The sequence below is a fragment of the Phacochoerus africanus genome, chromosome X (genome assembly GCF_016906955.1).
Source record: "Phacochoerus africanus isolate WHEZ1 chromosome X, ROS_Pafr_v1, whole genome shotgun sequence".
Lineage (NCBI taxonomy): Eukaryota > Metazoa > Chordata > Mammalia > Artiodactyla > Suidae > Phacochoerus > Phacochoerus africanus.
In genome coordinates this window covers 106,043,785-106,059,819 of record NC_062560.1, presented here as the reverse complement: position 1 = coordinate 106,059,819, position 16,035 = coordinate 106,043,785, and the positions used below count along the sequence as shown (strand labels likewise).

The 16,035-nt window shown below is 42.6% G+C and overlaps 1 protein-coding gene across 1 annotated transcript in view; it reads left to right on the top strand.

The window, feature by feature from the left end:
* LOC125118205 (teneurin-1) overlaps positions 1–16,035 on the top strand; it is a 353,178-nt gene that overhangs the window by 301,208 nt on the left and 35,935 nt on the right. The window contains exons 21-22 of the mRNA XM_047764372.1: positions 10,338–10,704; positions 12,119–12,629. Coding sequence (XP_047620328.1) covers positions 10,338–10,704; positions 12,119–12,629 — 878 coding nt within the window. The remainder of the gene's footprint in view (positions 1–10,337; positions 10,705–12,118; positions 12,630–16,035) is intronic.

Sequence of the window (16,035 nt, the reverse complement as noted above, 5' to 3'; positions counted from 1 at the left end):
TAGTTTTCACACTGGGCCTTCATCTCCTGCTGATAGATGACTTTGACTGTAAATTGAAAACTGGAAGTGGTTAAACATTCTGTGTATTCACAAGTGCCATTTCCAAAATTGAGGCTTCAGAGAGGAGATGCAAGAAAGGGTGATGGAAATTCAGAGCAATTATGCCTGTTATTAAGATGAGGTAGTGGCAATTACACAGTAGACTCATAGAGAGTGTGTACATGCCGATTGCTCTGAGGGAGCCTGTAAGAACAAACTTTTATAGCACCCATCAGGCCTTGGGTCTCTAGAAGAAATAAAGATTTTCAACCCCTCTGTCAGTGTGCTTTTGGACAGAAACCATCTTGGAAGGGATACATGCTTTTTTTTCTTAATGAGCTTAAATGAAACTCTTATATAGCAGAGTGGTTTCATTCATTGTTTCTTTCCTGTTCTCAAGCTTTTTGGTTGCAAGACCCCTTTACACTCCTAAAAATTGTTGGAGACTTCAAAAAGTTTTTCTATATGTGGGCCGTATCTATTAATATTTACCTTATTAGCGAGTAAAAGTGTGAATTTTTTTAAACACAAAGATGTAATAGCCTCAGGCACCCTCCAGAAAACTCCAGTGTATACTCATAAGAAAGTACAAAAGGCAAGTAGTAGTATTTTTAAAATAGTTTTGACCCCACAGACCTTGACACAGTCTCAGGGATTCCTGAAGTCTGCAGACCAACATGGAAATACCCTATTTCCTCAATTCTAAGACACCATGTATTCTAAATTATAGCATCAATTTGGTAACTTTGGGTAGTGAGGAGAAATGTGCTGTTAAACATATGTGTTGATTATAAAACACAACCTCACTTCAGACAATTTAAAATAGGGTAGGAAATTAAAATTGAGGAAATATGGCAACTCCCACTAACCTCAGTGGGTCTCTGGAAACCCAGATTTACCGACTCAAACAGGCTGATGAAAAATAGCTTTTCTTAGAGCTTTTTCGTGTTTTACAATTTTTAAAATGCTTTCATGGACTGAAAATGTTTCAGTCAATGAGGCATTAATGTTTTCATTCGACAAACATTTGCCAATTCTAATACCAGATACTGGAAATACAAAAATGAATGAGAACCTCATTCTTGCCCTTGAGGACTCACAGACCTAATAGAAGACAAAGGAAGGCAAACAGGTATTTATTGTATAATGGAGAGGCATTGGATCTGAATGAGTCACAGAGGTGGAAGAACAGCTTGATGGGAGCACCAAAGATGAAGCACTGGGTATTCAGGAACGCTTGAGGTTAAGCACTATGTTTAAGCAATTAGTCATCCTCATAACAAAGGGCTGCCCTAGTGGACTTTGCCACATGTGTCAGTCACTTTCAGACATTAATTTATGTCAATTTAATTTAATTTTGCAAACACTGGTGATCTACCCAGAGATATAAACGTAGAAATTTGTTAGACTGGTTTGACCACAGTGGTATAGTCAGTAGCAACAGTCAAGTAAAAAGCCTAACAGAGTATTTTCTTCATTGTGATTAGATTCAGCTGAGAATGACAGAACCCTCCCCACAACACGCACACGCGCACACATACACACACACCAGTGACAAGCAAGATAGCCAAATGTATTGTCCAGGAATGGGATGGCAGTTCCATGAGGTCATGTGGGACCCAGGCCCCTATGATTCTGCCCTGCCATCCTAGCACATGACTTCCAAGTTCATGGCCACCTTGTGGTCTAAGACATCTGCTAACATTCCCATCACCTAAATCTGTATTGCATACTGGAAAAGGGGGCAAAAAAAAGGCTCTTTCCAGTTGAGTCAGCGCTCCTTAAGCAGCCTTTCAAAGCATGAATTTTTTTTTCTTTTCCTTTTAGGGCCTTATCCATGGCATATGAAGATTCCCAGGCTAGAGGTCAAATCGGAGCTGCGGCTGCAAGCCTACACCACAGCCACGGCAACGCCAGATCCTTAACCCACTGAGCAAGGCCAGGGGTCGAACCCAAAACCTCACGGTACCTAGTCGGATTCGTTTCTGCTGAGCCACGAAGGGAACTCCCAAAGCATGAATTTAAAAATGTGGATATTTGCACACCGACTCTTACATCTTGTTACCTTGAACTTTATCACATGGCTACAGATAATTGCAAATAAAGCTGGAATGTCTTCTATTCTAAACAGCAGTGCCCAAATTTTGAAATTAGGGACATACTACTAAGGAGGAAAGAGTGAATGAATGCTAGGGTAGGCCTAGAACTAGTAGTCTCTGCCACATGCATCTTAATAACCACAAATTCTACATTTTGTTTTGATAGGGATACTGTCTGAGCTTCTTCAGAAAATTTGGTTTGGGGCAGTTGGAAAGGATAATGACACCTTTAAGAGGGATGGTTTTACTGATCTTGCTTTTAAAAAGTGGAGATTATTACAGGATGACATATACCAGCTCTGCTTTGAGGTTTTTTTGTTTTGTTTTGCTTTGTTTCCTCAGCTTCTAAAATGTTTTTGGAACATTGGGGCAGATGTGATTTAATCAGAGGTTCTGCAGCATAATGATTCCAAAGATCAGTCCAATTCTAACTCTTGATTAGATTGATTCTGGTTATTCATCGGCAATGAATAATGAGACTTAAGTGTCAGTTTTTCTGATTGGGCAACCATGGACACAGACAATACATTTGACCAAAGGTTGAGGGATTCCTCAAACTCTCTAGTCATTATTCAGAGAAACACAAGAGTGTGGATCTGAGGTAATGGAAAATAATTTGCCGGTTGACAAGTCCATGTAGTCCTGGTGTATTTCATCTTCTAATAATTTCCACTTTTTAAAAGCAAGATCAATAAGGGCCATCACTCTCGAAGGTGTCATCATGCTTTCCAATTGCAGAAAACCAAACTTTCTCCAGATGCTTTTTTCCCTCTTCTATAAATTTGAGGAAGCTCCGACAGTATCAGTGTCAAGAAATGAGAAGGCCATTTGAAAACTGACAAAAAGTGATGCTAACAATCTGGAGTTGTCAGCTTTTAGAAGCATGGGGAAATCTAACATGGAGCTGGCAGAACACCTGGCAGAGAGCACTGTGTCCCATCACTGGATCGTCCCCAGGGTCGGCATACTACAGAAGCCATAATCATATGCTTCCTGGAAATTCCTACTGAGGAGGCCTCAGAGATCAAAATCAGTCATTTTTCAAATGAGCCATAAGGCTGGAAATGTAATAAAGAAAGGTGATGAGAAGTGTCCTATTTGGGATAGGGAGACAGGGCCTTTTGGAAAACAGCTGGTTTCTTCAGCATAGTTGAACTTGGAGGAAAGACGTTAGCACTTCATAGCAATTCCAAAATATAGTGATAGTCATGATGTGTTTTTGAGTCTCTTCTGCAAAAGTTAATTTCTTAAAATAGATGGAAGAGAACAGAGGTAGTCTATTGCTCTGTGTCACTAGCAACCCCTTGTACACTCTGGAAAATGAAGGAAATGAAGCCACCTGAAGATCGTGAACTTCTTGAGGTCAGTACCCAGTCTCTCTTGGTTAGAGTTGGCTCCCTAGTGCCTAGCATAGCACCTAACATGAGATAAAGTGACAGTTATTGGCAAAATAAAATAAAATAATTAAAGTAGCATGTTCTACATTTGGAACTGTACCAAGAGTACTGTTACAAATAACAGTGGGGAATCCAAGTAATAAGCTAAAATATTAGCCATGAAATTGGCTGACAAATGTATGTGAAATAATATATCCCAATATAAGCCAAATGTTTCTTGGAGAACACATGGCTTAAAAGAATTCTTAAGCAGTGGAATAAATGAACGTGGAGGAAATGGCTGGTGACAGAGAAGCAGGGGAAATCTTGAAAGAGCATGACAATGTGACTGCATTTAAGACTTCATGACATAACCAAGAAAGAGAACAGTGCAATAGTCAGACAGAAATCAGAAGAAATACAGGCATGTTCCATAATAAAAAGTAGCATTTACAGAGTTCTTTTGTGTACCAGGCACTGTGCTGAGTGCTTTATGTAGCTTTCTTTCATATAACTCCTATAATAAAGTTTTGAGAAGATATTATTACTATACTGAATTTCCAGATGAGGCAACTGAGGCTCAGAGAGGTTAACTGATATGCTCCAAGGTCATAGAGCTAGCAAATAATAGAATTTTGAACCCAGGAAGTCTTTTTTCTTTTTTAATGGCCGCACTGTGGTATATGGAAGTTTCCCAGGCCAGGGATAGAATCCAAGCCTCAACTGCAACCTACACCACAGCTGTGGCAATGCCAGATCCTTAACCTACTGCAGCATGGCAAGAACTCCAAACCCAAGAAGTCTTAACTCCAAGGCCTGAGCTTCTAACCACTTGCTTCTACTACATCAGAGCCTTTTCCTAGGGAGAGAGTATATAGCTTCCATCAGATTCTCAAAGGGCTTTGTAAATCCAAAAAAGTCTGAGAAACAGTATTCCAGACTCTTAAGCATCTTGTCTGTCTGAATTTGCACTCAGATATGTGTGAGATGGTTGGGTGGAAGGCTGTATGAATGTGTGAATGTTTTGGTAAAGAGCTGGCCTCCAAATTGGTTCTCCTACATCAGTCTAGACTCCCTCCATCCTGCCCCCCCCAAACTGCAGCCTGAGTGATCTTTCTAAAGCACTAGTCTGACCACGTCAGCCCCCAACTTGAAAGATCTTCATTGACTCCTCAGCACCCACTGTTCAAATCTAAAATCCTTACCATACACAGCTCTTCATGACTTAGTGTAATCATCTCAACAAGTGACAGTTTTCTCCTCAGGGGACATTTGGCAATGTCTGGAGACATGTTTGGTTATTACAGCTCAGGGGAAGGTGCTACTTGCATTTAGTGAATAAAGGCCAGAGACACTGCTAAATATCTTACACTGCACAGGACAGCCCCCACAACAAAGAGTTATCCAGCCCCAAATGACAGTGGTGCCTCAGTGGAGGAACTTAAACCTAATCCCTGGCAAACATTTAAACTTCATTTACCAACATTACCTGCCCTGCTTTCTGCTCAGGCCATCCCAGACTGTAGTGAGTTCCCCACTCCCATGCTTCTCTACTTTTGTTCATTCTTTATCCTCTGCTGAGATCCCTCTTCCCACCTTGCTGCTTCTCAGTACCTTTGCTTTATCTTTCCCTCACTTGACTGTGGACTAATCAAGGCCAGGAAACTATTTTATTTACCTTTATAACAGTGCCTGGCACAGTAGGTACCACAAAGCATTGAACTGACAGATAACAGATGACAAAGAGAAAGAAAAATCATTCAACTCCTGATGAGTTTGACCTTCGCAGCCAAGAGAAGGTTGAAATCAACATTGGGGTTGATTCAAATGAGGTAAAGGGGAGGCCAGAGTTGGTGAGGAGAGGGTGAAGGACTGTGTCCTCTCTTCTGGGTGAGGAATCAGGTGGCACAGAGGCTAAGAGCAGATATCTGAAAATGGGAATATCAATAATTTCTTCCTCAAGTGATTGCTCTAAACATATAAAGTAATAATCCATGTAAAGAGCCTGACAAGTAGGAAGCACTCAATAAAGAGTAGTTGCTTGTATTAAAGGCTCAGATGAATGGGCCTGTAATTTTATAGATGTTATTGATTAGGATCAGTTCAAAGGAAGGGACAATACCTATGTGCATTTAAAAAGTAAGTCAATTTAGAGAAAAATATTAAGTCAATAATAGTGCAAGTGGTGTAGGGTAGGTAAGGCAAGATTCATGAAGCTGTTAGGCACACAGCTGAAATCTGGGAAACAGAGCTCAAAGGGAGCTATAGTAAATGGTAACTAGACTAGATTCCTTCTAGCGCTAAAAGTTTTATGACTTTGAAACCATTATTAATGTTAATACCATTTCCTATCCCTAATTTTGTCCAGACACTGGGCTGAGTATCTTCTGTCACTATCTCAGTTAATCCACTATCTCTAAAAGGTAGACAGACTATCATCAGCCCCTTTTCGTTGCAGATGCAGAAACCAGAGGCTCATAGAAGATACCTCATTTGTCTAGGGTTACACACTAAAACGGGAAGGAACTGGCCTTGAAACTGTTAGTGAGAGCCCCACTTTACAAATTATGGTCTGTGTCTACAGTGTGGGATGAAGTGTGTAACTGAGGAATTTTCTAGTTCAATCTAATCAAGGGCTCATATTTAGATGCTGCTTTTATACATGGATTTTTCCCATAGAGGATTCTGCTCCTTTATGGAGTACTACTTAGGTCAAAATTAGCTGGCTCTTTAAACCAACTATGGGACTGGCTGACCTGAGAGTCAAGTGCCTTCAAGGCAAATTTTCAATTAGCAGAGGAAGACATGGCGCTGTCAAGGCTTGACATCCAGACCAAGAGCTCCTTTCTGCTCAGGGTTAGTTCTCAGGGAAGGTTGTTGGGAGACGGGCACATTCCACCAGCTGGCAGCTACACCAGTGACCTTTAATGCTGGTTCAGCTTAAATACATGTTGACATTTCAAACAAATTAATGTATTTTTACAAGGTGGGGCAACGACCGGAACTGAAGCCAAATGGTTTTTGCCTGCAAGCCGGGTCACTACACAGATTCCAGAGCCTCACTGCTGTTCCTACAGCTCTTTCTGCTCCCACCACCCCCTAAAAGAAATATTTATTTTCCCCCACAAGCTACTTGAACAAATACCAAGGGCCCTCAGAGGTTAACTTTAGTTAGCCCCAACTGAATCATGTATAATTCTGGGGCCCTCTGCAACTAATAGATACTAATTCTGACTGCCGCAATCAGCACAAAGACTCCATTCCAGATGTTAGGTTGTGTGTTATGGAAATGCCTTGGTGTAAAGTACCACTTCCTTGAAAAATTACCTGGAAATGGGAGTATTTAACATGAGAAGGATGTAAAAGGAACTAACAACCTAAGAGAGGTGCAAAGGTCCCATTTCTGAAAAGACAGACCCTACACTACTAAGTAGCCACACGTCTTTCATCTGAGGCGATTTCAGAGACAAGCTGCCCAGTCAAATCAAATGAGAATTAAAGGGATTCTGTGTAGCCGGTAGGCAAAGTGCCTCAGAAGCACAAAGGCCACGTTAGTCACAGGAAACTGCCAGAGGGTTTCTTATTTGATGGAAAAGAAAACAAACAGATACAATAGCTGGTGTCTTTTTGAGGCATTATTAAATCTAATAAACATGACACCAATAGTATTGACTTAAATCAGGTTGGGCGAGTTGGAGAATTTAACAGCTCATCTTCCAACCAGCAGCCTTTATCTCAGAGGCGGCCTTGACAGCAGAGAACAGAGTCTGAAACATGTCCTTCTCTGACTTCTGCCAGGTGTGTGCTGTCCCTGGCCTCTGCCCTGGCCTCAGCTCTCAGAGTGGGGATAATTAGAACGTCATTTCTGCCAGCTTTGTTTTTTCTGGGTCACTGACTTCAGACTTGATCAAAATAGGAGTGCTGTACTGAAATAAATTCATTTCCTCTTCCTCAGCCAGCCCCAGCTTATTTCCTGGGGGAGTGTGCTCCATAGGACCAGCGCACACAGCAGCTTCTGTACAAGTGTGGTAGTGTGTGTAGAGGTCCAGTGTGGGGGCACGTGGCCGAGGAGGAGCACACGGCACAGGTGCTCCATGTCCCCGCTTTGCTTCTCAGCGGCAGGGCACTGATAGGCAGAGGCCTCAGACAGACGTGCAGAGGAACACATCACAGCAAACTGCTCTGGGAGCTGTTAAGGCTGGTGTTTAATGTTTATCCTATGGCCTCAGTCTGAAAGGCTCTGTAGAACATGCATAACACAAGCTTAGCTTTATACTCCATTAGCATTCAGATTCCTAGCTGCCCAGAGGCATATGGTACTGACCGGACAAGGCCAGTCTATGCCCAGGCCGAGGCACGTAGACAGAGACAGGGGGACAGGATGAGTCTGCCCGGTGCCTGAGAGAGACACAGACAGGGGGCAAAGAGCCCCAAGTGGTGCGGGAAGGGGAGGTCAGAGACAACCTTTGTCTTGTTTACCACATCACCAGTTGCCCTTCATTAAGAGACAGAATTAGAGTGGAGGCTTTATCTCAGACCGGCCTTTGTCCACTTCATCACTGAGTGGAAGGCTGCTTTCAACCAGGGGAATAGTGAGCCTCAGAATTCGATGACAGCCCATATCTTGTTTTCAGACTTTTAGATTCAATGGGAAAAACAAAGCTTTTCTTGGCCTGAGTGTCCTCAGTGTCTGACACAGCACTTGGCACAGGCACATACCACACACACACACACACACACACACACACACACACACACACACACACAGCAGTCTTTTTGCTTCTAATTCCTTAATGTGTCTCAAATTCATCTACATCTCTCCATCCCCACTGTGGCCATCCTAATTCAGGCCACCACCATTCCTCACCTGCAAGAGCCTCTTAACCACCAGCCTGTTTCCCATCTCATCTCCTCTTCTGATAAGGTCTCAACAGCAGACAATGTCATCCCTCTAGAATCCAAATATGACTATATCACACCCCTACTTAAAGCCCTTCACTGGTTTCCCCTAGCCTTCAGAATAAAGCTGAACATGTACACCTCTCCATTTCCTGGTATATTAGTCTACTAGGGCTACCACAACAGAATACCACCAACAGGGTAGCTTTAACAAGAGAGACTGATATTCTCATAGTTCTAGAGGCATGTAGTTCAAGATCAAGGTGCTGGCAGGTTTGATTTCTCCTGAGATCTCTCTCCTTGGCTTGCAGATGACCACACTCTTACTGTGTCCTTATCTCTGTGCATATATAGTCCTGGTGTCACTTTCTTTTTATAAGAACGAGAGCCCAACCCTTGTGACGTCATTTAATATTTACCTCTTTAAAGGCTGTGTCTCCAAATACAGCCACATTAGAGGTTAGAACTTCAACATGCATGTTTTAGTTAGGGAGGCACAATTCAGTCCACAATACCTAGCCACTCTCTACCTCCTGATTCTCACTAATCACCTTTCCCATCACTCAGCCTACATTAGCCTTACTGAATTGTTCGTAGTAACGGGATGGGCTAGTCTCTCTAATCTCACCCATGCTGATTCCTCTACCTGGATTGTCCTCAACTCTGCTGCCTGCCATTTCCACGCCATTCCTCTCCTGCTGGTTGTTGTGGACCCTGTTTAGAAAGTTCCGCCTTCTCTGGAAATACCCTGCCTCCTGACTCCTAGTCAGTCTAAAGTGCCTCCTTCTAATGACACAAAAAGTAATTGCCTAATGGCTCTCTGAGAGCTCTCCTAGACCACGAGTCATGGTGAGCTTTTGAATCCCCAGATCCTAGCACAAGGCTTGTCATAGAGAAGGTACTCAGCAAACATCCAGCGAAAGAACAAACCAACCTGCTTCTTTGCTGAGAAAGGGAGGCTATGGAGTGAACCAAGCCAGGCCAGGTGAGCGGTGCATTACAACTTAGGATTCCAAATCACCAGCTGATGAACTGTACCTGAGTATTCCACCAGACGGATGCTAGGTTTATGTCACTGGAAAATCCTGTCGCAAAAGATTGCTGATAGAGTAAAATCAAGTTTCTCTGGCACTCTGCTGTCCAGACGCCTCTATGACTTTGCTCTTCTACACATCTAAGGGCAGTAAGAGAGATTTGCATCTCATAGCAACACAGAAGCCCTAACACAGTGGTTCTCAAACTTTATTGTGCTTCAGAATCACACCGAGGACTTGTTAAAACATGGCTGGCTGGGCTCCTACCCCAGAGTTTCTGATTCAATAGGTCTAGGTTGGGGAGTTCCCGTCGTGGCGCAGTGGTTAACGAATCCAACTAGGAACCATGAGGACACGGGCTCCATCCCTGCCCTTGCTCAGTGGGTTAACGATCCGGCGTTGCCGTGAGCTGTGGTGTAGGTTGCAGACGCAGCTCAGATCCCGCGTTGCTGTGGCTCTGGCGTAGGCCGGAGGCTACAGCTCCGATTCGACCCCTAGCCTGGGAACCTCCATATGCCGCGGGAGCAGCCCAAAGAAATAGCAAAAAGACAAAAAAAAAAAAAAATAGGTCTAGGTTGGGGGCCTGAGAATTTGCATTTCTAACTAATTCCCAGGTGATGGTCTTGCCGCTGGTCCAGAAACCACACTCTGAAAAGGATACTTCTAGAATTACAGGGGAAAATAATTTATATTAGGTTGGCAATGGCATAAATGGTAAATGTGTTTCCCAGAACATGTAATCAATGGTCCCTCCCAACTTTGCCAGATAACACCAAAATTGCTGAAATCCATGAGAGAGGGGGCAACCAATAAGCCAATTTTTCTTTCAAGGTAAAAGTGCCCTGGAAAGATATTGTAATCTAATTGTGTGTGTTCTTTTCTTTTTGCAGGTGCGATTAGAGTGGCCAACAGACCTTGCAGTCAATCCCATGGACAATTCATTGTATGTCTTGGATAACAATATTGTGCTGCAAATTTCTGAGAACAGGCGTGTGCGGATCATTGCAGGGCGCCCCATTCACTGCCAGGTGCCAGGCATCGATCATTTCTTGGTCAGCAAGGTAGCAATTCACTCCACTCTGGAGTCAGCTAGGGCCATCAGCGTCTCCCACAGCGGGCTGCTCTTCATAGCTGAAACAGACGAGAGGAAAGTAAACCGAATTCAGCAAGTTACCACCAATGGGGAGATCTCCATCATGGCTGGTGCCCCCACTGACTGTGACTGCAAAATTGATCCCAACTGTGACTGTTTTTCAGGTATGACCTTTTTATAGTAATTCACCAGCTCCCACTCTCTGTTTTCAAAAGAAAACTGTGCATCAGAAAAGTCTAAAAAAGGAGAGAAGTGTTACTTGTGAACAGTGGAACGAGGCAGTGAAGGAAGCAGTAGATTGGGGGTCAGATGGCCTAATATCTGGTCCTTGTTCTGCAGTGACTCCCTGAGGGACCCTAAGGAAGCCATAAAACCTCTTCATGACTCACCTCATCTGCTAAATAGAGATACCACATGACTCAATTATATCACCTTGCAGTTTTGAGGATAAATTACTATAATTAACATTTTGATATTCCATGAAGTTAAGACCACTGTACAAATGTAAGATTGTGATATTATTTGTATTTTGGAGGAAACCTATATTGACCGATCTAGCTAAGAAAAAAATTACTTCCACTAAGTGACTGGTTTCCAGATTAGCAGTGTATGCTGTTTGAAACCCAAAAGGACTAAGAGCAGACTTCTTTGGAGATATATGAGCAAAATTAAATTCCACAATGGAGGGTTCTCATTACATCAGTCTGCTACTTACATTGTTGTGTTTTTTTAACCCAAAACTTTCTCCTTAACCAATAGTTATGAGAACTTCCAGTTGAAATGGAGTTGGGGGGAGCCTTTTCTCCAAAACATGGAGTGGATATTCCAGGTAGTAAACAGTCCTGTAAATGTCAATAGATACATTTATTGCCGGGATGTGGAAATCCATGCTACGTGCAGCCCTATTAAACTGCTCATCCAGGCCCAAATGGTTCTTTTAACCTTTGCCTTTCCTTGAGACAGAGGAATCACGAGTGAGCAACTTGGTCGATATGACTTTTGATCAATATTTCCAATGTCTTCCTGGACAATTAGTTTTATAGTTATTTTGCTAATTGATATCTTTCTTCCAAGGCAAAACTGGAATGTTTATTCCAGTTATCAAATTTGATGTTCAGAATCATTGTCTTACTCACAGACTTAGTGTACTTTGACGATGTGACAATGGGAGTTAACAGAAGAAAGGTCCTCTAGGCACAGTAGGATTGGAAAGCCATAAGGTAGACCCCATGAGCATGGACAGGCATAAGTCTCATGGATTTCCAGCCAGATTTGGGGTGGCTGTCATTGTTTGCTGTTTTTATACCTTGCAACATAATAGATATGGAACAGCAGGATTGAGGATTTCACAAAATTGGTGTTAACTGAGATAATTGCACTTATTGTTCATATTCAGTGGTACTCACTCAAGAATCGCGGATAATGGGTTTCAAATATCCAAGCAGGTCATGTGGAGAATGTCGGTTCACTGACTGTTCCCTTTAAAATGAATCTTGATGCACAGTGATTTCTATATATGGTGTGTTCATATAAATGCTTGTGGTGACAGCTTTTAAAATCAGGGTCTTTCTCCCACAGGTGATGGTGGCTATGCCAAAGATGCAAAGATGAAAGCCCCTTCCTCCTTAGCAGTGTCGCCTGATGGTACTCTCTACGTGGCTGACCTCGGGAATGTTCGAATTCGTACCATTAGCAGGAACCAGGCCCACCTGAATGACATGAACCTTTATGAGATTGCCTCGCCTGCTGACCAAGAACTCTACCAGTTCACTGTCAATGGAACCCATTTGCACACCTTGAACTTGATAACGAGGGACTATGTGTATAATTTCACCTACAATGCTGAGGGTGACTTGGGTGCAATCACCAGCAGCAATGGCAATTCTGTTCACATTCGCCGTGATGCAAGTGGGATACCCCTTTGGCTTGTGGTGCCTGGTGGGCAGGTGTACTGGCTGACCATAAGCAGCAATGGGGTCCTGAAGAGAGTGTCAGCCCAAGGCTACAATCTGGCCTTGATGACCTATCCCGGGAACACAGGGCTTCTGGCTACCAAAAGTAACGAAAATGGATGGACAACCGTTTATGAGTAAGTTTCTAATTCTCAACATGGGCTTTGTTAGATTTTTATTTGAAGTTGTATTACAGTGGGAGAATGACTTAGTAATTGTGGGCTGTTGCATGCTATTTTCTCCTAACAACCACAATAGAAAAATGAAAAGTCAAGGAGAAAATTTTACCCAACTCCTAGGGTTCAGACCCATTTCTCCAGAGCAGTTTTGCAGAGCGTAATAATAAAAACATGGGCTGAATGAAAAATCAGGGGCGATGCTGCAGGAGATGGGAATGAGGCAGAAGTCCATGTACTTGAGAAAGTTACAGCATAGCTAGGAAGACGAAAAATTTTTATTTAACAAAACTAGAAAATAGTTCTAAAGGAGCAAAGGAGCAATGTAGTTGAACTAGTATTTATTGGTCCCTGTGGAGTTGAGTGAATGAATGAACAAACATGTGCCCAGCCCAACTCAGTATCACTTGCTGTGGGAGGTAAGAACAATGGACCGTGGGAAACAATTATGAAACAATCTGGGGCAAATGCCGAACAGGAGAGGCTGCAGCCCACTGGCTGCTTGTCGGAAATGTGGAGTCCAAGGCTCCAGTACAGGCTTGCGCCCCCCGACCCAAGTTTCCCTGCACAAATCAAAGAATCGAGCACATCTTAGTATTCACAGAGCGAATCTGTGATAACTTTGTTTCACTGGGAATTAACACAAGCTACTAGGAAGTCTCCTGACATGGAAATAGATGCCATTGTCATTGCCTTTTAAGGGTGGACAACCTCGTTTGCAAGTCAACCCATTTAGAAAGCTAGTTTGCCAGCATTGGCAGGCATCTTCCCTGCAAAGGGAATTGCTGGATTTTTACCAGTTTACCGAGTGAAGATAATCCACGGAACTGAAATGGCATTAAAGTTGAGGGGTGTGAGAAGTGGAAATACTAAGTATGAGGAATTCCAGGTGTGACCCTTGCATGAAGGTGTAGGGAATATGAAGAGAATAGGTCCAATCCTCCGAAAGTCTCATGAGGAAAAGAACAAAACAATTGGCCTTCAAATTTTGGACCATTTCCCAAAGGAAATGCCACTTATACAAAAGAGCTGGACAGCTATTTTAGTTTCACTTAGGAAAATGTATTCAGGTGTTTCTGTTGCAGGTCTTCCTCTATTTCTTGAAAATTTTTCTCTTACATCTTAATAAGAGTAATAAAGCTACTTTTCACTGAAGCTTTACTATGTGCCAGGTACTGAGCTAGGTGGTTTTCATAAAGTGTTTTGTTTGATCACCAAAATATCAACATGGGACAGGTGCCCCTGGTCTGCTGATTTTATGGATGAGGAAATCGATGCACAGAATAGTTAACTTGTCCTTATTCACACAGATGTCCAGGATTCAAACACCAACAGTCTCACTCAAGACCCCACATTTTGAATAGCCTTAAAAAAGGTAAAATTTCTAATGAGAGTGTCTTCTTTTAAAAATCCATGGAAGATCACACTGTATCTGAAGTTATTGAAAGCTAATGGTTAAAGTCAGTTCGGCAACAAGAAATGGCAGAAGTAGTAACTAGTTTTCAAAATAACCCATTCAACCATTCACTTATCATCATAATGTATACTTGAAATATATGCAGTTTCATTTATCAATTATACCTCACTGAAACTAGAGACAAAGCCCACAAATTAACCAATTCAACCATTTGTTTATTTCTTCAACAAAGATTTGCTAAGCACCTACTATTTGCTTGGTCTGGTGCTGGGGATACATGCATAGAACTTCAGATGGTGGTAAGTTCTATGGAGGAAATAGAGCAGGGTAAAGGGGAGTAGAGGGGGGTTTTATTTAAGGTTGGGGGGTCAGGAAAGGCCTCACTAAGAAGATGACATTTGAGTACATGCCTGTAGGAAGGGAGGGAGTGAGTCATGTGGGTATCTGGGGGAAAAGGAGGGGGAGAATATTCCAAGCAGAGTGAATGCCAAGTGCCAAGGCCCTGCAGCAGGAACAGACCTCATGTGTTCAGGGAACAGTAAGACAGCCACTGTGATTGGAGTGTCATGAACAAGAGTAGAAAGGAGATGAAATCAGTGAAGTGACCAGGGCCATTTCATGTAGGGCCTTGCAGCCTTTTGTAAAGACCTGACTTTGACTCCGTGTAAAAGGTGGAACCATTGGAAAGCTTAAAGTAAATGAGTGACATAATCTAACTTACATTTTTAAAGAAATTTTTACATTTTTAATCCTGGGAAGTTCCCTGGTGGCCTAGCAGTTAAGGATCCAGCATTGTTAATGCTGTGGCTTGGGTCACTGCTGTGGCGTGGGTTCAGTCCCTGGCCTGGGAACTTCCACATGCCATGGGCATGGCCAAAAAGAAAAAAAGGAAAAATAAAGTGATGCACTTCCAAAAAAAAAGAATTGCTCTGTATTGAAAACAGACTGTACAGTGAAAGCAGAGGAATCTAAGGGGAGGGGGCTATTGCAATAATCCAGGCAAAATGGTGACTTAGCCAAGGCAGTGAGGGCAGTAAGAAGTGGTAATATTCCAAATGTATTTTAATAATAGAGCTACCAGGACTAATTGACAGATGGAACGTGGGATGTGGGGAGAAAAAGGGTCAGAAATACCTCCAGAGTTTTTGACCTGAGCAACCAGGTATTGGGCTTTTCATTTAGCAGGATATGGAAGACTAAGCAAGAAGTACACGTTGGATATGATCACTTTAGACATCCAAGGGAAATCGTCAAGTTGGCAATGTGATATACGAGTCTAGAGCTGAGGGGAAAGACTAGAGATTTAAAACTTGGAGATCTATATTTGGCATCCACCAGTGTTTTAATTGACCTTAAAGCCATGGGAAAGTGAGTGTACACAGGGAAGAAAAGGGATCTGATGGTGGAGCCTGGAACCCTCCAACATTAAGGGTTGAGGACATGAGGGGGAACCAGCAAAAGAGACAGAAAAGAAGTCCAGTGAAGTAGGAAGAAAACCTGGATGCCCTGGAAGCAAAGTAAAACAAGTGATTCAAGGAGAAAGGAGTGATTGGCCGTGTCAAAACTCCTGATAAGTCAAGTAAGAGAAGCACTAAGAATTGACCATTCCTTCTAGCATGGTGGAGATCATTGCTTACCTTGATGAGCAGGTGCTATGACACAGTGGGGGACAAAAGCTTTAGCAGAGCAGGTTTCACAGAGAATGGATGCACATGTGTTCACAGAACTGTTATTCAAAATAGCCAAGAGGTGTAAAGAAACCATGTCCATCAAATCATGAATAACCTAACAAAGAGTGGTACATTCATACGATGCAATGTTCTTCATCCATGAAGAGGAAGGAAGTTCTGGTACGTGCTCCAGTATAGATGAACCTCAAAGACATTATGTTGACTAAAAGAAGCCAGATAGAAAAAGGACAAATATGATATAGTTCCGTTTATGTGAGAT